General features: G+C 60.6%; 2 protein-coding genes across 9 annotated transcripts; both read left to right on the top strand.

The window, feature by feature from the left end:
- Positions 1-2,275: 2,275 nt before the first annotated feature.
- Positions 2,276-10,846, top strand: XPNPEP2 (X-prolyl aminopeptidase 2). 7 transcript variants are annotated; one of them, XM_009673056.2, is made up of 21 exons: positions 2,276-2,452; positions 4,205-4,278; positions 4,502-4,612; positions 4,702-4,765; positions 5,013-5,117; positions 5,268-5,354; positions 5,509-5,655; positions 5,784-5,885; positions 6,053-6,134; positions 6,544-6,739; positions 6,974-7,063; positions 7,168-7,277; positions 7,561-7,638; positions 7,768-7,839; positions 8,026-8,086; positions 8,242-8,311; positions 8,440-8,544; positions 8,846-8,905; positions 9,088-9,164; positions 9,987-10,085; positions 10,372-10,846. In XM_009673056.2, exons 1-21 carry the CDS (start codon positions 2,407-2,409, stop codon positions 10,576-10,578), a joined length of 2,043 nt encoding a protein of 680 aa, XP_009671351.1. In that variant the 5' UTR covers positions 2,276-2,406; the 3' UTR covers positions 10,579-10,846. The 7 variants fall into 7 exon arrangements, with proteins under 7 accessions (XP_009671351.1, XP_068812589.1, XP_009671350.1 ...); XM_009673055.2 differs by having other exon boundaries at positions 2,285-2,452; positions 9,984-10,085; positions 10,372-10,834; XM_068956488.1 differs by lacking the exon at positions 8,440-8,544 and having other exon boundaries at positions 2,281-2,452; positions 10,372-10,834.
- A 526-nt stretch (positions 10,847-11,372) lies between these two features.
- Positions 11,373-19,786, top strand: SASH3 (SAM and SH3 domain containing 3). Of its 2 annotated transcripts, none has more exons than XM_068956483.1 (8): positions 11,373-11,552; positions 15,981-16,076; positions 16,346-16,495; positions 16,588-16,729; positions 16,810-16,982; positions 17,171-17,377; positions 17,828-17,978; positions 18,116-19,786. In XM_068956483.1, the coding sequence occupies exons 1-8, from the start codon at positions 11,499-11,501 to the stop codon at positions 18,298-18,300; spliced, it is 1,158 nt and encodes a 385-aa protein (XP_068812584.1). In that variant the 5' UTR covers positions 11,373-11,498; the 3' UTR covers positions 18,301-19,786. The 2 variants fall into 2 exon arrangements, with proteins under 2 accessions (XP_068812584.1, XP_068812583.1); XM_068956482.1 differs by having other exon boundaries at positions 11,376-11,552; positions 18,113-19,786.
- The last annotated feature ends 574 nt before the right edge of the window (positions 19,787-20,360 follow it).

Below are 20,360 nucleotides of genomic sequence, written 5' to 3'. Positions count from 1 at the left end.
TTAGGATTACTGCAATTCCCTGCTATTGGGGCCCTGTAAATGCTGTATATAAAGGAGGATTCCTGCTAGGTTTGGCAGCACCACAGCCCAAAAGCCAGGGCTGTGACTAGCACAACTGGGTGGATTGGAGGATGAGAAGATGTGAAAGAAGACATCCACCAGCTCAGCTCATATTTACTCATCACATCACAAACATTGCTTGGAGATGAAAGAGCAAAGCCAACAACATGCATAGAGGGTTCCATATTGCGGACACAGAGCTGGTGTCTGGGCTCCCGGGTGGGTGGCAGCAGCAGGAGGGTAGGGACAGAGGTTTCCACCTGTCTGCTGCTGGCAGCTCTGCCCCTGGTCCCTGCACAATCCTTTGCTCCTTTCCTAACCCTGCTTTGGCTTTGGGCTACACAAAGGCATTTTCATGGAGGGGGCAGAGCTAGTTGCAAGCCCATCACTGAGGATGGGCGATTTCTTCCCACATGCATTGCTTTGCACTGGCACATGACCTTGCCAAAGGGCTGCACGGATTTCAGCACACACCAGCCAGGCCAGAACACAGAGGCATGGAGACGAGAGAGTTACATGAACAGGGTTGTGCCAAGACCGATGTGACACTCTTTGCAGGTCAGTTTTTCCTTTGGGCAGCATTTTTCATATCACGACCACTGGCATGAAATTGCCTACCTATTTACTATAGCCAGACCGGAAGAATGGCCACGCAGAAAAATTCAGGGGCCCACCTCCATCTGTCAGCAATGCCCAGGGACCATCAAGTCATATGTGAACAGGACAGGCCTGAGCACACAACTGTCTCCAGGAGCCAGAGACCAGGCAGGTATTTCAGCGGCCCTAAGTCTGCCCTCATGTCCCTGCTGACAGTGAGCTCCCAGTCTTGCATATGCTGTTAGTGACCTACAGGCGGGAAGGGCAATTTATCTTCCTGTGCCGGCTTTAATATTTAGCAATTGCTATTGATTAGGGTCAACAAAGCTGCTTAGGGCAGCAGCGGGCCTCCTGGCACGCCTGTGGGCTTGGCCGCTCTTGCCAGGGCCATGCGCCCAGGGAGCCAACTGGCAAGGTGGCTGTGCCTGGGTACTGGTGCCTGCATCTCCGGGGCTGTTAGCTGACAGACGGCAGCCCTGTGGGAAGAGCTATGCTTCTGCCAGCCCTGTGACTCAGCTGGCCCCAGAGGAATTGTCTTTCATCCTGCAGGAGTTGTGTGTGTGGGTGCCTTGTGGGCTGGAGACATCTCAGAGGGCAACTGGTGTCCATATCTCTGTCGCCCTGGCAGGCCCAAGCTGCAAGATACCTCTGGGAGGATGCAGGAGAGCTCGGCTCTGATTAGCCTTGCATGACCCATGTTGGGCAGGCAGTGATGTCCCAGAAAGCCCTGCGGCCACCCCTTGCCATCACCCTGTCTGGACTCTCTCTGCGCAGGCGAGAGACCTCCAAACACCTCCTGGCAAGCCCTGAGGAATGAGCCAGGGCTTCAGCCCCAGCACCAATCCTGCCTCCTTCACTGCCCATCTCTTGGGTGGAAACAGCGACTGCACACCTTGCTTATCAGCCCTCATCTCATTATTGCACCTGGCAGCCCAGCATCCTGGGCAGGAGCCAGGAAGCTCCTGGGGCTCCACCTCAACCGCATCAGGGAAGTCAGCAGGTGCAGGTCCGTTCATCCCGCTCCACACTGCCCCAACGCCCTGCCGCAGCAGCATGCCAAGGAGGTGATGGACAAACCTGGGGGCGCAGCAACACCCCTTCCCCTCACATGTGGCCTCTGCAAGCTCCAGCTTGCAGGGTGCATTCGGGCTCCTATAAGGAGGTGCTGGGGCAGCAGGAGCTGAGCCCATGCCCACCCAGCTGTTCTGTGAAGCTCCATGCCCCACTTCATCAAAAAAGAGGAGGGCTGGCTTGGAGTATCTGCTGGCCCACATGCCCCAGGATCACTGTTGCCCATGGGCGTTTCCTCACCCTGTGGCTCCCCACACCACCCCCTCTGCTGCTCCAGCGAGAGGAGACGAGACGTTCCCAAGGGACACAGGGGAGCAGAGCACGGTGCAGCGCCATCTGTCCTAATTTTAACCCCAGGTGGTGGAACCATGCCTGGCTGAGCTGGCACAGCCCCACCTCTGCTCCAGGAAGATCTTTGGACTCTGTGCTGACTTCGCTGTTTACTTTTATCTAGTGGCAGGATCTGCTTTCAAGGAGAAGTGCTCAGTGAATAGGACAACAACCCCTCTAATCTGCTATGGGTCATGAATCTCCCATCCAGCACCCCTCTGCCCCCAGGGCAAAGGCGCAGGAGGAGGGACCCATCACCAAAGGCACTAGTGAAACATTCCCTCTGCTCCCCATCCTGGCCAGGGAGGCTCAGGGCAGCCAGAGAGGCTTGAGACAGCTGGAGGAGCCATGCACTCCTCTCAGTGGATTGTAGCCTGGGTGCTCCTGCTCCAAGGTAAGTCAGAGACACCTTATACGGAGGGGCTGGGCTGAGGTTACGGTCTGTCCCACAGCATAGACAGCACATTTGCCAGGGAAAGTGTCATGTTGAGGGGTTGGGGACCAGGTTGTCCCAGCACTGAGGATATGGGGGTGTTTCAGGTCAAGTTTAAATCACAACTTTTGCATGCCCAAGAAAGTGCCGCAAGGGTGGATTTTTCCCTTAGGGAGCAAGGTTTGTGCTATGGCTCTGTCCCCATCCCTGCTGTCCCAGGGCAGGGGATCCCAGTCTTGGAGAGGGGCTAATCCTGCCTGCCTGGCCTGAGATGGCCACATCCCTGAGGGACAAGCTCTGGAGAGGTGATTGTAAGAAACAGCTCTCAGAGGGCATGGAGATATCAGGTGTCCAAGGCCATGCCATGCTAATGGTGACAGATTTCCCCATTGCCGCATGGACCCAAGAGTGGTGCCATTCTCCTGAGATGGAGAAAAATGTCCCCTAGGACATGGGAGATTTGGCAGTGGGTCTTTAGCTGCTGCTGCCACCCAAGCCCAACAGGAGAGCTCCATGGGGAGAAAAGCTGAGCAAGAGGAAGGCACATGCCTGAGGCAGGTCAGGTCCTGCCACCCAGTATGGCACCTGCAATGCGCTTGGGTGACCAAGCATCACTGGTCGAGCCTCAATGCTGCCATGACAGGTCCTCATCATGTGCTTCCCATCCCATCGGGGCAGTACCAGACTCCAATTCACCCAACCCGAGCCACCCTGCCCTCTCAGGACCTGCTCCAGGCCTGTGCCTGCACACATGATCACACAGCCCAGTGTACATCTAGGGCCCACAATCCCACTGGCGACAGGAGTAGGATGCACGGCCAGGAGCTGAGGGCCTGGGGGCCTTGCAAATGGTGGCTGACCCAGTGCCAGGCTCCAGTATCCCAGGACCTGAACCCCCTCCTAGGGTCACCTTTCCAAGTCACAGTGTTTCCACAATGCCTATTTCAATTAACTCTATCGAAGCAGCCCCTGGCTCCTCTCCCACTAGTCTCCCAGCCCAGCACTGCCTGCCTGGCTAACAGGCTCTGGGTAGATGTGATCACTCCTTTGTAGCATGGTTGTAGCATGCTGGCAGCAATTTCCCATCCCCCAGACTCCCTGGAGACCCCAGCAATGATGGAGAGTTTGGGGAAACATGGTGCCCAACATATCAGATGTAGAACAGCTTTGGGGAGAGGCCCGGTCCCATGAGAGGATGACCCTGACCCCCATGCTTGGGCCAGCTCCTTCCATGGCTCCAATACCGGTGATGCTCTGCTGATTCTCAGCTGCCCATTACCCCATCCTGGTCATAGCAGTGCAGGGCTGGCTCCTGGGCTGGTACAAAGCAGGGAGGGGCAGCAACTTCCAGGCACTGCAGGGATGAGCTGTGCTTCACAGCAGTGGCACCGTGCCCATGGGGCTCGCACTGGGGCTCGCGGGTATCTGGCCGTGAGCTGGTCTCAGGCATGCTGCAAACCCACCGCCTGCCAGAAGCTCACTTCCACTTGATCCAGGTGACGTCGTTGGTTCCCCCCCACCCCCCCCCCCCAGTTACCAAGGCTAGAAACACTATTTTTAACAAAATAAGTAAAAGCTGGACTCAGTTTGCAGTTGGGGCTGGCGATCAGGGTCACCAGCTGCCCAACACTGGATCAGCAGCTAAGCCAGAGCAGGGGGCTGGCAGGGCCTGGGGCTGTGGCCTGAGGCTCTAGGATTTCCTTTTGCCCCCAGGCTGCACCGTGGGACAGCCGCAGCGGGCCAACCCTGCCAGGACTGACATCAGGGACTGCTCCACGAACCCACCAGTGAGCAGCCATGGCGCCCAGCCCTCGTTGCCACTCCGCTGCTCCCAGCTTCACTGGTCTTCATGACCCCCTCACAGCTCCCCTGGGGCCACTCCAGAGTGCCCAGCGTGGGGCGCGCTCCCTCAGAGCCCTCACATAGAGGGAGGCAGGCCACGGCCCTGTCTGCGGCTAGGACAAGCCGCTGTCCGGGCCCCCTGCAGCACGTGTCTCTTTGTGCCACCAGTACCTGCCCCCCACGGCCACCGAGACGACAGCACGACTTGCTGCTCTGCGAGGCGCCATGCGGGCCCACAGCGTTGACGCCTACATTGTGCCTGCCACAGATGCCCACATGGTAAGGCAGCACCCTGCCTGTGCTCTGGGGTGCTGGCTTGCCAGTGGGTGCCCTGCAGCTGCCTCTCACAACTCTGTCCTCATCTCCAGAGCGAGTACATAGCGGAGCGGGATTCTCGCCTTGGCTGGGTGACCGGCTTCACTGGCTCTGCAGGTGCGACCATCCTCACCGCTGGGTTCCTCTCCCATCCAGCTCCCTGCTCAGGGTGGCCCTGTTCCCAGCCTCAGAATGGCCGAGAGCTGGGGATCTCCATTCTTGGGGTCTTCAAGGCTAGACACAGCCACAGCAGTGGTCCTGCTCCGTGCAGGAGGTCAGGCTGGGGATCTCAGGTATCCCCGCTCACCCACAAGTGCCCAGCAGCCTGGCAGGGGGGGAGAAGTGATGCCTGATCCCATCCCAGGCACAGGTGTGGTGACGCTGGACAAGGCTGCCCTGTGGACCGACAGCCGCTACTGGACCCAGGCAGAGCGCCAGATGGACTGCAACTGGGAGCTGCAGAGGACAAGTCAGTGTGGGGCAAGCGGGGGAGCCAGCTGGGTCTCATCATGCTCAGGCCCCTCCTTGTCTGGGCCCAGCATGGGTTGGGACATGGCTGGTCTGGGGGACCCAGGACAGCCCCTCAGGCCCCACAGCGCCATGTGGTTCTCTCTTGCAGCCTGGATTGAGTCCATTGGGCAATGGATCCTTGAGGCGGTTCCTGCGGGGAGAAATGTCAGCTTGGACCCCTTCCTCTTCTCCATTGGTAGGGTCACCCACTGCATGATGCCCTCCCTGTCCTCAGCCTGCAGCACCTACTGCCCCAGCACCCTCCTCCCAGGGTGCAGTGAGCTGTCCCCAGGTGGTGGTGAGGTGATCTTTGCCGGATGCCCCTAACCACTGTCTGCTCCCCACCTCAGATACCTGGAGCAGCTACAGCCAGGTTCTCCATGGCTCTGGCAGGACCCTGCTTCCCATCGAGACCAACCTCGTGGACCAAGTGTGGGGTGACCAGAGACCCCCTCCAGCCTCCAGCAAGATCTACAGCCTCCCGACAGAGTTCACAGGTATAGCCACGTTCTTCCCCAGGGTCACTGGGTGGACGTTTGCTGTCACTTGGCACCCGCAGCAGCCCCCAGCCCAAGGGGGCCTCAGTGGACCCCGAGGCTGAGCTGGCCTTTCACCCTCCTCCCAGGGAGCAGCTGGCAGGAGAAGGTGGCTGGGATCCGGCAGCAGATGGAGCAGCACATCCGGAGCCCCACAGCTGTGCTGCTGTCAGGGCTGGAGGAAATAGCCTGTGAGCAGCCAGCGCAGCCATCTCGGCTGCGGGTCCCGAGCCACCACACTGCCTATGGGCCCTGCCCTGCACAGTGGTCGGTGCTGGAGGGGTCCTGGGTCTGACCTGAGCCCTAGCTGCACTGGGGCAGGCAGCGGGAGCAGGCTTTTATATCTAGTTCCTAACAGGGCTCTTTAACCTCCGTGGAGATGACATCCCCTACAACCCTGTCTTCTACTCCTACACACTGCTGACCAGCACCAGCATAAGGTGGGCAGCATCTCCCCACAGGGATATGGTGTGGCCGGCAGTTTGGCCCACATCCCTCTTCCCCCCTCTTCCAACCCCCTCTGCTGGGGCCAGTACCCATGAGACTCTCACCTAAGACACACCCCTGGACCCAGCTGCTCCCTTCCCTAGAGCCCACCATGCCTGTGGCACCCAGCCCCACTGTGCCCCCAATCTGAGTCCCACATCTTCCCCAGGTCCAGCATCATCCCTCCCAACTCAGCCAGGGGTCCAACCCAGTTCCTACCCTTGCATTCCCTCTGCAGTCCTTCACTCGGTCCCCAGCACCCTCCTCTCTGCTGGTGCACCATGCACTGTCTGGGCTTGGGGGCCAAAGGAGCCAGGCTGCCCCCATGATTGTGCCTGCTCTAGCCACACATTCTGCCCCCAGCCTGTTTGTGGATGAGACGCGCCTGACAGCGGAGGCACAGCAGTCCCTGCAGGCAGGCTGCCCCGGGCCCCTGTGCGTGGAGCTGCAGGAGTACAGCCAGGTGCGTGCCCATGTCCACGACTATGCCCAGGGCAACGTCACCATCTGGCTCGGCACCGAGTACACCACCTATGGCCTCTATGGCGTCATCCCCCAGGTAAGGCATTGCCAGGACCCAGCCACACTGAATGCCACAGAGACCTGCCCAAGCCAAATGGCCTGGAAAGGCCTGGGCTGTGGAGCCTTGCTGCTGGGGACGTGGGTTGTGCCAACGCTCAGAGTCAGCCCATGCCATAGAGCTGTGGGGGCACGGGACGTGCTACAGCAGTCACCAGGGTGGATGGGGTGGCTGGCCATGCCCAGTCATGCCATCTCGAGGCTGCCTTTGCAGGAGAAGCTCCTGGAGGAGCGCTATTCCCCGGTTATGCTTGCCAAGGCTGTGAAAAATGCCAAGGAGCAGGAGTTACTGCGGGCCGCTCATGTAAGGGCTATCCCTATTCTCTCAGCCAGGAGCAGAAGGGAGGGCACCTCGAGGCCCTCTGGGGTGCCAGCTCACTCCCTCTGATGCTCCTGGACTGCCTGCAGGTGCGGGATGCTGTGGCTGTCATCCAGTACCTGCTATGGCTGGAGAAGATGGTCCCCCAAGGGCTGGTGGATGAGTTCTCGGGGGCTCGCCGTGTGGATGCGCTCCGTTGGTCAGTACCGCTGGCTGCTGGCTTCCTCCTTGGTGTGCCATGCCTGGTAGACCCGGAGCCCCTCAGTGTGCTGTGCCTGGGGTAGACAGGTGCCCTCAGCGCACCATGCCTGGGGCAACATTGGTCTTCCCGTGTGCCATGCCTGGTGAGGGGGCCTGGGAGCCTGCTTGTGGCAAGGAGGTCCCCTGGCTGCTCGGCACCCGCTGCCCCCAGAGCCAGGATACCAGGCCCTTTCTGGAGGGGCTCACTGTGCCCACACATATCCTTCCCTGCTGCCTTCCAGGGCCCAGAAGCACAGCCGCGGGCCCAGCTTTGAATCCATCTCGGCCAGCGGCCTCAATGCAGCACTTGCCCACTACAGGTATGGCTCAGCCCCATCTCCCTGGTAGGGCCAGGGCACCAGGGATGGCAGTAGTGGCAGAGAGTGGGTGGATGGGGGTTGTGAGTGGGCTCTGAGGTCTCCCTTGCAGTGACCCTCCTTCCCTTGCAGCCCGTCCAACATGAGCAGCCGGAAGCTGTCTGTTGATGAAGTGTATCTTTCTGACACCGGAGGGCAATACCTGTGCGTAGCACTTTCTCCCATCCTTCTCTGGCTCTCCCGAGACAGCACTGCCCCTTCATCCCACTGTGCCCTTGACAAGGCAGGCAGCAGGGTGACAGCAGGCTGTGCCCAGCTCTGTGGGTGATGGGGCTGCCAGAGCCAATGCTGGGGCCACGTCGCCCCCCCCATTCACTCCCCTCTCCTCAGGGATGGCACGACAGACATCACGCGGACCATGCACTGGGGTGTGCCAACCCCACTCCAGAAGGTATCAGCCCTTCTCATGCTGCTCGGGCATCTCTGCAGTGCCCAGCACTGAGGTCCTGGCCACAGGGCTGTGGGATGTCACCAGGGGCCAGGTTTGGACGCACAGGGAGGGTGACTGGGGGATACCATGCTAAGCCACCCGTATGTCCCTCATAGGAGACCTACACCCGTGTGTTGATGGGCAACATTGACCTGTCCTGCCTCATCTTCCCCCCCAACACAGCAGGTGGGTGCTGTGCCAGGCATGGGGTGGTCTGGGGTGGCCCAGGCCTGCATGGATGGTGGGGAGAGTAGGGCAGGCGGATGCCCTCACCAGCTCTCTCAATCCCCATCCCGCACTGTCGTCCCCTTCAGGGAGAACAGTGGAGTCCTTTGCCCGCCGGGCACTCTGGGAAGTCGGACTCAACTATGGCCACGGGACTGGCCATGGCATTGGCAACTTCCTCTCAGTCCATGAGTGTAGGTGCTGCGGGGGTATGTGGGGACATGCTGCACCCTGAGTCCCACCAGGTGCAGCATCAGGGACGTGGCCCTGCTGGGAGGGACAGGGATGGTGGTGGGTCATGCGGAGCCCATCAGAGCCCAGCTAAGTCCCTCTTGCTGTGGGTGAACAACCCCCAGGTTGCACGGCTCTGGGTGATGCAGTTCTTGGCAGGAACGCTGCCCCCACAGCAGCTGTTTCGCAGCATGACCCTTCCCTGCCTGGCCCCTTGGTGCATGTCGTCCCCAGGAGCCATAACCCACCACACTTCCTCCACAGGGCCCGTGGGCTTCCAGACCAACAACATACCACTGACAAAGGGCATGTTTACATCCATTGGTATGTACACCTGCACACCCCATGGGTCCTGCCAGCACTTTGGGTTCTTGGGGGCGGCCTTGGAGCCATGGGATTAGGCAAGGGGAGGAGGGGCCTTGGCTTGCTGCTCCATTCTGGGCCTTTCTGGGGCTGGGTGAGCTGCTGAGGCTCAAGACTTGCTGGGCACCTTTCCTGACCCCCAGAGCCTGGATACTACCGGGATGGCGAGTTTGGAATCCGCATCGAGGATATTGCCCTTGTGGTCGAGGCACAGACTGAGGTAACGTTCCTCCTCACACCAAATGCCCAAGGAGCCTGGGGCTGCCTCTTGCTCCAGAACTCCTTCCAGCGGGAGCTCGGAGGTGAGACAGGCTGCAAGACTGGGGCATCTGCAGAGCCTGGCGTCATGGATAGGCAGGGAGCTGAGGGTAGGCTGCCCTGCCCCAAGCCGCAGGGACCCGCTGGCCCTTGGTGCCAAGGTCCTGCCCACCACAGGGGGCTCCCAGAGCAGCTGTGGTCCAGGGCCCTGAGGGACAAGGGCACCTCCATGTCTGGATGTGGCTGGGGGGCCTGGCACAGGCAGGGAAAGGGATCAGGTCCCCCTCTTTTCTCAGGGGCTCCACAGAGGCACAGAGAAGGGCTGGGGGTGCTCAGAAAGGGGCATGGAGGCACATGCTAAGGACAGCAGCAAGCACGAGGCCGGGCAGGAGGAAGGCCTGCGGTGCCCATGGCACCTGGACAGAGTGACATAGGGTCAGCGTGGCACAGTGTCAGGGTGGCACAGCGTTGGGGTGGCACAGAGTTGGGGTGACACAGTGCTGGGGTGGCATGGTGCTAAGGTGGCATGATGCTAAGGTGGCACAGTGCAGAGGTAGCACAGGGTCAGGGAGTGGCACAGTGCCCGGGGACATGGTGTGGAAGGTTGGGCTTAGTTCCTCCTCATGCCCCCAGGACTGGGACAAGGGCTGTCGGCTGGCCACACCACAGTAGCCCTGCAGCCCTCGGCTGGGGCTCTGGGTACCTCTCTCGGTGCCAGGCTGGGGACAAGGGGCCTCTCCCAGGGCATGTCTGGGGCACACACCTCATAGCTTTTCTTCAGCAGCACCAGACTGGGGAGAAGCCATTTCTGACCTTTGAGGTGGTGTCCCTGGTGCCCTATGACCGAAATCTCATCGATGTCAGCCTCCTGTCGCAAAAGCAGGTACTGGGTGCTCTGAGCGGGTGAATGGGATGGGCACATGGGGCCAGGCTGGGCAGACAGAGTGGGCAAATGGGACCTGCAGATAGGGCTGGGGCAAGCGAACAGGGCTGGGACGGGTGCACTGGTGTGTGATGGGTGGGCTGATAGAGTGGGCGAATGGAGCTGGACCGTGCCAGGGCATGCAAACACCCTCCGTGGCTGGGACGGCTAGAGAGGGCTGGAGTGGTTCGATGGGGCAGGCAGCCAGGGCTGCCTCCTCGCAGCGCCACTCAGCACCTGGTTGCAGATCCAATACCTGAACGCCTTCTACAAGACCATCCGGGAGCGCGTGGGGCCAGAGCTGCAGAGCCAGCAGCTGGAGGAGGAGTACCGCTGGCTGCAGAGGAACACAGAACCCTTCCTGCAGGGCAGTGCCGGCACCACCACCGCCACCCTGTGCACGCTGGCCATCACCGCCCTCCTCTCCACACTGCTCACCGAGCTGCCGGCCTGACCCCACGCCCCGCAACGCACCTCCTCCTTGCCAGGGCAACTTCTTCTCCCCATCACGCACTTCCCTGTGTTTTTTTCTTGCATGTGATTAAACATGTGCAATGCCGGCGGGCGTGCGCACGTCAGTGTGATGCACTGTGGCAGCCCTGTGCGCTACCACCCTGCTCGTGGCGTGCGGAGCTGGGAGGGCGCACATCTGTGGCCCCAGACCCACGGGTGTGACCCTGCCTGCACTACCTGCCTTGCCCTGAGCAGAGACGAGGCCTATTAAGAGTAGATTTAAGTTGCTCTGAGGAAAGATGGGGGAACCTGAGTAAATGGTGCAGGGGAGTCACTTGGACCAGGGCAGCTGCCTGGTTGCCTGGCAGGTGCTGGGGGGGCTGAGTTCTGCTGTGCACATTCCCCCACCAGCGCTTGCGCCCCAGCCATGGCCCAGGGAGGACCTGGGGACAGGCAGAGGCTCCCATGGGTGCAGAGGACATCACGACACAAGTATCCTACAGCAGCAGGCGGAAAGAGCCTGGGCACTGAGTGCTGCCAGGGACAATTGGGCGCAAGGAGGGGACATGGCGAACGGGACAGGAATTCTTGGCCTTCGTGTGGGGGAAGATGGTGCCTGTAGCAGCGTCGCTGAGGGACTCCCTTTGCACCTTGGGCCCCGGCGGCGCCAAGGTGCAAGGTGGGCACCCCCCCGTACCCGAGAGGGGCCCTGGGCAGGGAGGGAGCTTCGAGGAGGGTTTCCTTCCTCCTGCCCCAACCAGCGCAGCCAGGCAGCCTCCCTGAGGCCGAGCTGCTGCAAGCACCTCTCATGTGACCGCCAGGCTTCCTGTCTGCTTCCTGGCTTCTGTGCCGGCGCGTTCGGTACGTGCCGTGCCTGGCGCTGCTCCGAGCGCTCTGCCATCACCCCTAGGCCCAAGCACCATGCTGCGCCGCAAGCCCTCCAACGCCAGTGACAAGGAGCCGGGCCACAAGAAGGTAAGCGCCAGTGGGACACTTGCAGCCCTTAGCACCCGTGGGTGTCCCTGCATGCCCAGCATCCACCAAGCCCAGACCACCCACCCCTCCACCAGCAGGGCCCTGGGGCTGCGAGTGCTGGAGGACAGGGCTAGCATGTCCGGGTGGCTCAGACATCCCTGGGGCAGAGCTCTGTGCATCCTGGGGGGGCCAGCACAATCAGCTCCTGCCATCGTGGGCCACTGTGGCCTTGCCGGAGCTCGGTCCTGGCCAGCAAGCACCGTCCCCAGGCTGCCCTGCATCCTGCTCCAGCCCTGGCTAGTGGTACCCAGGCCCCAGAGGGATGCGCAGCATGGAACTGGCATCCCTGCCTGCTCCCGGCTCTTGGGACAGAGCCAAGAGGGCAGGAGCACAGCCTTGGGTGCTGCAGGCAGCAGAGATGGCCACAGCCGTGCTGCGGCCAGGCTGCACAGACCCCAGGGCTAGCGCGGGTCCAGGCCAGGGAGGCTGCGGGGCCAGCGGGGCTCTGCGCAGGGGCAGCGGGGCCGGCTCCCCCTCCCCGCGAGTTCCCCAAGCTGTGGGTGGCCACCTGCTGCTTCCTGCTGGGGAGGTGGTGGGGAGGCTTGCGCGGGGGCCACCACGGCATGCGCGCAGGCTGCCGGATGCACAGCTCCCAGCCCAGCCCTTGCAGCACTTACATCAAGGTGTTTGCGGTCGTGGCAGCGTGAGGCTGCAGCCCTGTCACGTGTGCCAGCCACTTCCTCTGGCAGCGCTCACCAGCACCGCTCTGCCGAGCACTGGGAGCAGCCACCGCTGTCCCCACCAGCCTCGCTGCCCTGGAGACTGCCTGGGCATGGAAAGGGCCACAAGCCACCCCTTGCCATCCACACCGGCCTGCAGAGGCTGCCTCCCCCCAGCGCTGTGAGCGTGCCAAGTTTTCCTGTCTCCCATCTGGTAGCCAAAACGCTTCCCTCAGGCTTGAACTCAGGCTGGCTTGAGCCCTACAGGAAAGGAGGGTGGCAATCACTGCTGGGCAGGCATAGCCCTGCAGGGACAGGCTTTCAAACTGGCCAAGGCAGGGTGTGTCACCCTGAGCATAGCCTGAGTCTGCCTGAGTCTGCAGGCAGCTTGGGGCAAGATGTGGAAAGCACCAAGTTCCCAGCTGGTTCGGGGGGGGGGTTGCTCAGAGCTGCCAACGAGAAACACATCAAGTCCATTGTCACTTCTGCCTCGCGGCAGCGTCCCGGACAAGAAGTCGCTTTGGCCCACCCCAGGCACTAGCGGTCCAGTTTTGGCAGTGGAGAGCTGCCAAGGGAAGCAGAGGGCTCAGGGCCGTGCAGACACCTGTGCAGGGCCCCATCCTGTCCTACACCAGGCAGAAGTCCCTGCAGTGACACGTGTCCTCTCAGCTCCCACCCTGGCAGAGAAGTTCCCCAGCCCTCAGGGGAAATCTGGATAAAACAACCCCATGTTCGTGGTGACCTGGAGAGCCCCAGCCCACGGGAGCAGGCCCAGCCGGGCATCCCCTCCCCTTGCCCAGCCGCACCCTCTGCTCTCACTTCCCTCTTGCTCCTGCTTGGGGCTTGCTGCAGCGCTTGCCAGCAGGGCCTGGCAGCCCCGGGCCCCACACCCAGCCCCGCTCCTGCCTGCTCTGCTTCCTACACAGCAGCAGGCCGAGCAGAGGCCCCTGTGGGGCTGCCGGCTGTGCAGCCACACACCGCCGCATTCCCTAAAACCCTCCTGATTTGCTTAGTGCTGTGTGTTAAATGGCTCTTCTTGCACCATCAGCTCCTTCTAGCCATGGGGCACAGGCAGATCTCCTTGCAAATTTTCTACAAGCTCAGCCATGGGGTGGCCAGGCAGAAAGTCTCAGCTGTGAAAGGGTGCTGGATGAGTACGCGATGAGAAACCCGGGGTGCACTCTGCCTGAGTGTTCCCAGGCACACTTTGGTGGCTGCCTGCAGCCTCAGACAGATGTTATTTTGCTTGTGTAACCTGTCCACGCACAAAAATGCTGGGAGACTGAAGTGGGTCAGAAGGAGCCAGCCAAGGTGTTTGCCCGCTCACTCTTAGATCTGGCCAGAGGAGAGCAAGCACTAGAGGCAGTGTGGCTAGGTAGGAAACCAGCTGCAATGTGGAGAGCAGCAGAGCAGGCTGGGCACCAGGAGCACATGCCACAGCATGCAGCCCACTGACAGCTGGGGCCACCATAGGAGGGGCCAATGGAGACACGAAGGGTTCAAACTGCCTGGGTCTGGTGGGCTCAGGAGCCTTGGCGCGCAAGCGGAGGCCCCGCCAACATTTCCTCTAACCAAACACACGAAGACTGGCGATGTTCCTGCTGAGTAAAGCCAGGCCAGGGATGAAGCCAGGTTTCTCCCACCCAAGCCTCCAAAGAAGTTACAGAAATAAATAGTAAAAGATGCTCGGTCAAGCCAACAAAAAGGAGAACAAGGACAGGAAGCCGTGGGGCCATGTCCAAAGAGGGCCAGCCATCACAGGAGGCAGGGAAGGGCCCCACTCGCCTCCCGCTCAAGCGGGAGCCTGTGGAGGAGGGGTAGAGCAACTTGTGAAAGGAAATTGCTGCGTTTGTGGTAAAAGCAAAACCAAGAGACTCCGCGTGCGCTCTGAGAGCGTGGGGGAGCCAGGAGCCGAGCACGCTGAGCTCCGGGCACACGAACTTGCTCCCACAGCAAGGCTGGGGCCAGGGACCAAGGGGCCTGGCGTAAGCCAGAGAGCAAAAAGCAAGAGCCCCAGCCAACATAGTGATGCTTCGATGACCACATCGAGACTGGGCAGCAAACACGAACCCAAGAGGTCAGTACATGTTAAGGAAAGCATGCAGAGACAAGGCAAAAGCATGCTGTGCGGGGTCCCCAGCTGTCCGGCTGCCACCGAAGGTGTTCCCGGCATGGGGAAACCCTTCCCTCAGCCAAGCTCCATGTGGGAAAGTCCAAGTTAAGCCAAGGAGGGCACTAAGCCGGAGGCAGGCAGCTGGGTAACAGGACGGTTGGAAGAGGTAGCAATGGAGTCCCAAGGACTGCACTAGGACCGACATTTGCAATTTTCTTCAGTGGCTTCACCACAAAATTAGGAGCAAATTTACTGAGATGACAGCATGGGAGGCACCATCCAGGCTGAGGGATGAGGATCGCAGGGAGAAAACGTGGATCCCAGCCCAGGCCTGCAGCTGAAACGCAGGGGAACAGTGAGTGGGTCCTTCTCGCTCACACTACGCCCGCACGGCAGCTTACGTGTTCTTAGCAGTCGCAAACAGCCTTAGCTGGATGGGAGGACCAACCCATGGCACACTCCTCACAGCAGTGGGACCCTCCACATACCAGTGCCTTCCCTCGGGGCGGCCCATGAGGCCTCCCTGCATCACCAGGAGCACCAGGACAGTCCCACTCCACTTCCAGCTCTTGCTCCCAAAATCCCCAGCTGAGTGAAGAGTCTCGGCAGAGGCGAGTCAGCAGGACCAGCCTGCGTTTGGGTGCTGAGCAGAGCAGCTGCACATTGGAGCCCTGTCATTTTCCTGGCAAATGCCCAGCACACATGTCGCAACAGATGTGTGTCAGCACAACACTGCACCCTAGCTGCCCCGACCAGTCTCCATGCTGACGCATCCACAGCTGGATGAGTGGTGTTTGTGTGGCAGGGACTCTGCCACACAAACACCAACATTAGAGACAATTTGGGACCTGCAAAATGCACTTCTAGCCCAGCAGTCCCTTGCGAGGAGCAGCAGTTCCCAGTGCTAAGCCTGGCAGACGTTTTTGGCTTTGGACGATGATTGATCTGACGGACCGATGTCCACAGCAGGAAGCAGAGCTTGCAGTGGGCTTTCTCCCAGCCTAGGGAAGCAGGGGACAGCGATGTTGGCAGGAGGGACTCAATCCCCTGCCATGCCTGGAGTCCACAGAACCTGACCCTGTGGCCTCAGGACCCTCTGCAGGCTCCGTGCCTGAGCAATCCCCTGGTAGCGATATTAGAGGAACCGGCAGAGCCCCAAGGGGCGCACCCTGATGCGAGTCAGCAGGAGAGGTGTTTAATGCAGCCCTGCAGGCACGTGCGGCAGGATGCTACCAGCCCGGCTCTCCGCTGCAGTGAGCAGCTGGGGCAGCACCAGTCAGCACCATGCCATGCAGCCCCTGCTCCAAGAGTGCTCCAGCAAGCAGCTGCACATGCACTATGAGTGACACTGGGTTTCTGCATCCCTCTGGGCTCCTGGGGCATGTCTAGACCCCGAGGTGCCCACAACATGCTGTGGCTCTTGGGTGTCAGCATGATGCAGAGACTGGGGAGGATGCGCCAGCCAAAACCTCTTTGAACACTGCTATCGCTCCCATGGCTGTTTTGGCTTGTTGAGATGCCCAGCACCAAGGCAGGTGGGTGGGAGCCATGCACAGCACTGTGGAGAAGCCCTCACACCTCTCTGCCTCCCCCCAGCTCTCCCTCCAGCGCTCCAGCAGCTTCAAGGACTTTGCCAAGGCCAAAGTCAACTCCCCCGTTGTGACAGAGAAGGAGTTCAATCTGGATGAGAACGTGAGTGCTTGTCCTTGCGCGCAGCAGCACCTCCCCTTCCTGGGACCTGCTGCATGCCTCTCCCATGGGGATCCCATGGGGCATCCTGATCCTATGGAGATCCCTTTCCAATGGGTATCCCACACCCATGGGGCCCCCCAGTAGCTGTTCACTGAGTGGCTGGTCCCCCGGGTGCTGCCGTGGGAATCCACTGGTCCCAGAGGGCTCCCACTGCAGCCCAGGCCATAGGTAACTGGGGGTCTGGCTCTGCTCTCCATCCCCCCTCCCAGATCCCTGAGGATGAGCCCGGCAGCGTTGGCCCCAACGATGCAGCACGGAGCAGTGGGATGAAGCTGGGCAAGAAGTGGAGAGCCGTCATCTCCCGCACCATGAACAGGAAGATGGGCAGGATGGCCCAGAAAGCGCTGGCTGAGGGGAAGGTGAGCCAGGTGCCTGGGCAGCCAGAAAAGCAGAGCGGCAGCCCCCACTCCCACAGACCCTGCCCCAGCACTAACCCTGTTCCCGCTGGTAGGGAGACGTGGAGGAGGAGGGGTCTCTGTCCTCCCTGTCCCCAGCCAGCAGCATGGAGGAGCCAAGCCAAGAGAAGGTGCCCCTCTCCTACATGGAGATGGAGGAAGATGGGCACCCATCCATTGGCCGCCAGCTGTCCAGTGGTGAGTGCAGCCCCAGGTGGAACCCTGGCCCTTTGCCCTGGGGTCTGGCCTGCCCTGATGGTCCCCTCTCCCCTCTACAGGCAGCGAAGTGTCCAGCCCCAGCCCCAGCCCCAGCCCCAGCCCCGCAGGCAACAACCGCGACAGCCTGCAGCTGGAGAGCGGCCCAGCCTACACTGGCCCCTTCTGCGGCAGGGCCCGTGTCCACACGGACTTCACACCCAGCCCCTATGACAAGGACTCACTGAAGCTGCAGGTGAGTGACCCAGCGGCCAGCCCGGGGATGGGGCAAGCTGGGGAAGAGGGCAAGGGATGGGGCTCACGCCTGGTGCCAGCCAGTTAGCTGTGGGTACGAGGGTGGCTGGGGACCTCCTCCAAGGGTGCCAGACATGGTGGTGGCTCTCCCAGCCATCCCCACGCCCTCAGCCCATCTCCTTGGCACAGAAAGGGGACATCATCGGCATCATCGAGAAGCCACCTGTGGGCACCTGGACTGGGCTGCTCAACAACAAGGTGGGCTCCTTCAAGTTCATCTATGTGGATGTCATCCCTGAGGAGACAACCCCTGCCCGCAAGAGCCGAGGCCACAGCAAGAGCAAGCGGCCCAAGCCCAAGACCCTCCACGAGCTGCTGGAGCGTATCAACCTGCAGGTGAGGTCTAGCGTAGGCCACAGTGCAGGGGGACAGGGGCACGCGGACACAAGCCTGACTGGCTGGAGGAGGCTCCCAGGACAGCAGCAGGACCGCACAGCCAGCCAAGAGCATATGGGCAGCAAGAGAGAAGGGGAAGCAGGGAGAGGACATGATCACAGGGAGGAGAGCAAAGCAGCACAGGAAGGAGACAGGGAAGCTCTGTTCTGCTTCCCAGCACCCTTTCACCCACCCTCTTACACCCTGTCCCTCTGGGCCCCTACACCTTATGCCCAAGTACTGCTGCACAGGGGACACGCAGGGCTCTTGCAACCAATGCTCACTGCAGAGCAGGCCAAGGCAGAAGCCTAGGTCATGGATTAGCATCAACAGCCAAGCAGGGGGAGCCCGCAGAGCTGTGTTGCACTCGCTTCACCTCCCTGCACAAAGCACGCTGCCCTCTTGCCCCAGGAGCACACCTCCACCTTACTCCTGAATGGCTACCAGACCCTGGAGGACTTCAAGGAGCTGCGGGAGACCCACCTCAATGAGCTGAACATCACAGACCCCCAGCACCGCGCCAAGCTGCTCACAGCTGCTGAGCTGCTCCTGGATTATGACAGTAAGGGATAGGCCAAGCAGGCCAGGGGAGAAGCCCCACATCAGCCCCTGCCCCCGGGGCCAAGCCTGCCTGGCAGCCTTGCCTCTCCCTGAGCAGGGATCTGCTGCCCACTAACTTTGGCTTGTCTCTCCCAGCAGCGAGCGAGACAGAGGAAGGGGACAGCTCTGAGGCCCAGCCTTCCCCCATAGAACCCAAAGGGGACATTCCCCGGGACTCAGGCTGCTTCGAAGGCTCAGAAACACTGGATGGCAGCCGGGATGAGGCAGAATTGACGGGCCCTGAGGGGCAGCTGCAGGCTCTCTCCCTGACAGAGTCCTCCTGAGCCCTCCCTGTCTTCCCGGACTGCCCACTCCCGGGCCTGCCCCACTGATGGGGAGATCCCACAGCCGCTTTCTGCTCAGGCTCTAGCCTGGCAGCAGGACCAGACTGGAGGCAACTGCTCCCCACAGCCCATGGGAGCCTTGCAGGAGAGCACGCAAGCCCCAGCGACAGGTTCCCCATCGCCTGGAGCTGTCACTCCAAAGAGCAGGGCAGCATCCAGCTCACAGCCCTGCTCTGTGTGCGGGCACCGCAAGGCTGCAGCGAGTCAGCCCTCAGCCTCCCGAGGCTGCACATTCGCTGCCCAAGGGTATTTTACGCCCTGCTGCCTTGTCCCCGCGGCCCTGCACTGCCTCATAAAAGAGGTGCTCCAAGCACTCCAGAGTCCAACAGAGATTGCAGGCAAAGCCGCTGCAGGCTTGCCAGCCAAGGCTGTATTGCCTCTTAGGGCTTTATCCCATTTTGCCCATAGTTTAAGAGTTCTCCCAGGCTGAGTAAACACAAGCATGCAGGATCCAGCAAAGACAGGAAGGTCTACAGCAGGCACTGACAGAGCAGTGCCCAGCACCAAGCAGAAAGCATGCAAGAGAGCAGAGGCACAGCAGTCCCACTGAGCCAGGCACTCGCAGCCAGAGAGGGCAGCTGTGCTGCCTCCCTCCAGCATCTTCCTCACATAGCTGAGGCTCAACCAAAGCAGACAGGGAGGGCACAAAAAAGCTTTCCTGCAAAGCTTGGGTCATGGGGAGGTGAGGTTCAGCCCAGCCTTGAAACAGCCCCGTAAGGGCTAAGCTGCTTCAGTGGCCCCAGAGGACAAGGCAAGCTGGGGAGAAGAAATGTGGGCTGAGCCAGTGCAGGAGCCCACACCCTCAGCTCCAGAGTCCTCAGCTCCAGCTCCCTCAGCTTTACGCGAGCAAGGTCCCCAGCACCTAAGTCAAACACCCTAGCCCCAAAGGCTTGCAGCCTGCCTGGGACTACAAAGGTGAAATCCTGAGGCCAAGCCGGTGCCAAATGCTCTACTTCCCCCAAGACTGCTGCCCCAGCAGTGGATTAGCTTGGAAGCAGGTTAAGGTTGCTGTCACCATTGCTTCTGCACTGGGCTTGCCAGCTAGCACTGCAACACCACAGCACAAGCTAGCAGGGCAGCCCCTTCCAGAGGGACCAGATCCCTACCTATGCACCAGCTGGGGCATCAGGGCCCTGCAGAGCCTCCTGCTGAGGAACGTGAGCCAGGCAGTAGCCAAAGCACAGGCCAGGTCAGAAAGACTCCCCATTCTTCAGGACAGGATTGGGTACTGGGCCCATAGCAAATAAACAAGCTAATCCCTGTCTTGGGGTACTGTGGTACCCACAGCTCTTCCCAGGAGTTACTTTGCCAAGGCCAGGCTCTCACTGCTGCCCTGGCACATTTTCAGCTCCTGCTCTAGAGCATCCATGTGTGGGCACTGAATTTGTTCCTTTGTGCTTGACTCCAATAAACTGTGCTAATACTTCTTGCTCTAGCCTTTGGTCTCCTCCTACCTGCACCAAAAGCTTAGGAAAGGGCTGGGGAGCCAGGCACTCCATGTTGCTTCTACACCGGGAAGGGACCAAGGCATTTTCAATGAGGCTGCAGTTTAAAGTCTCCCAGGATACCTCTCCGCTTTGCCTAATGGGCTCCATCACTGCTCAGTACAGGCTGCAGAGCCTTCTCACCAAACCCCCGCTTCCTTTCAGCCACCCTGAGGCACCAGCAGGACTCAGGTAAGACAGAGGCTGGCTTGACCACACCACAAAAGTGTAAGATACAGGGGCTGAAGAGCTGCTGGGGAAAGGCAGCAGCCTGGTTTTTTTGTTTGTTTTTTTTTTTTTGGGGGGGGGGGGTACGCACAGACAGACAAAGGCAGAGGCTACAGCTCAGCTATTTTTCAAACCAATTAAGTTTCCTTCATTGTTTCCAAAAAAGAAAAAAAAAAAGCCCCAAAACAACTCCCCCACCTCCCCCACCCAAACTTCCTTCACAGAGAACCTGAACAGAGCAGACAGGAACCACAGGTGCAGGCAGCATCTGCGACTGCCCCAACAGGC

The sequence above is a fragment of the Struthio camelus genome, chromosome 11 (genome assembly GCF_040807025.1).
Source record: "Struthio camelus isolate bStrCam1 chromosome 11, bStrCam1.hap1, whole genome shotgun sequence".
Classification (NCBI taxonomy): domain Eukaryota; kingdom Metazoa; phylum Chordata; class Aves; order Struthioniformes; family Struthionidae; genus Struthio; species Struthio camelus.
The sequence above is the reverse complement of the archived record's forward strand: the minus strand, read 5'-3'. Positions and strand labels throughout refer to the sequence as shown.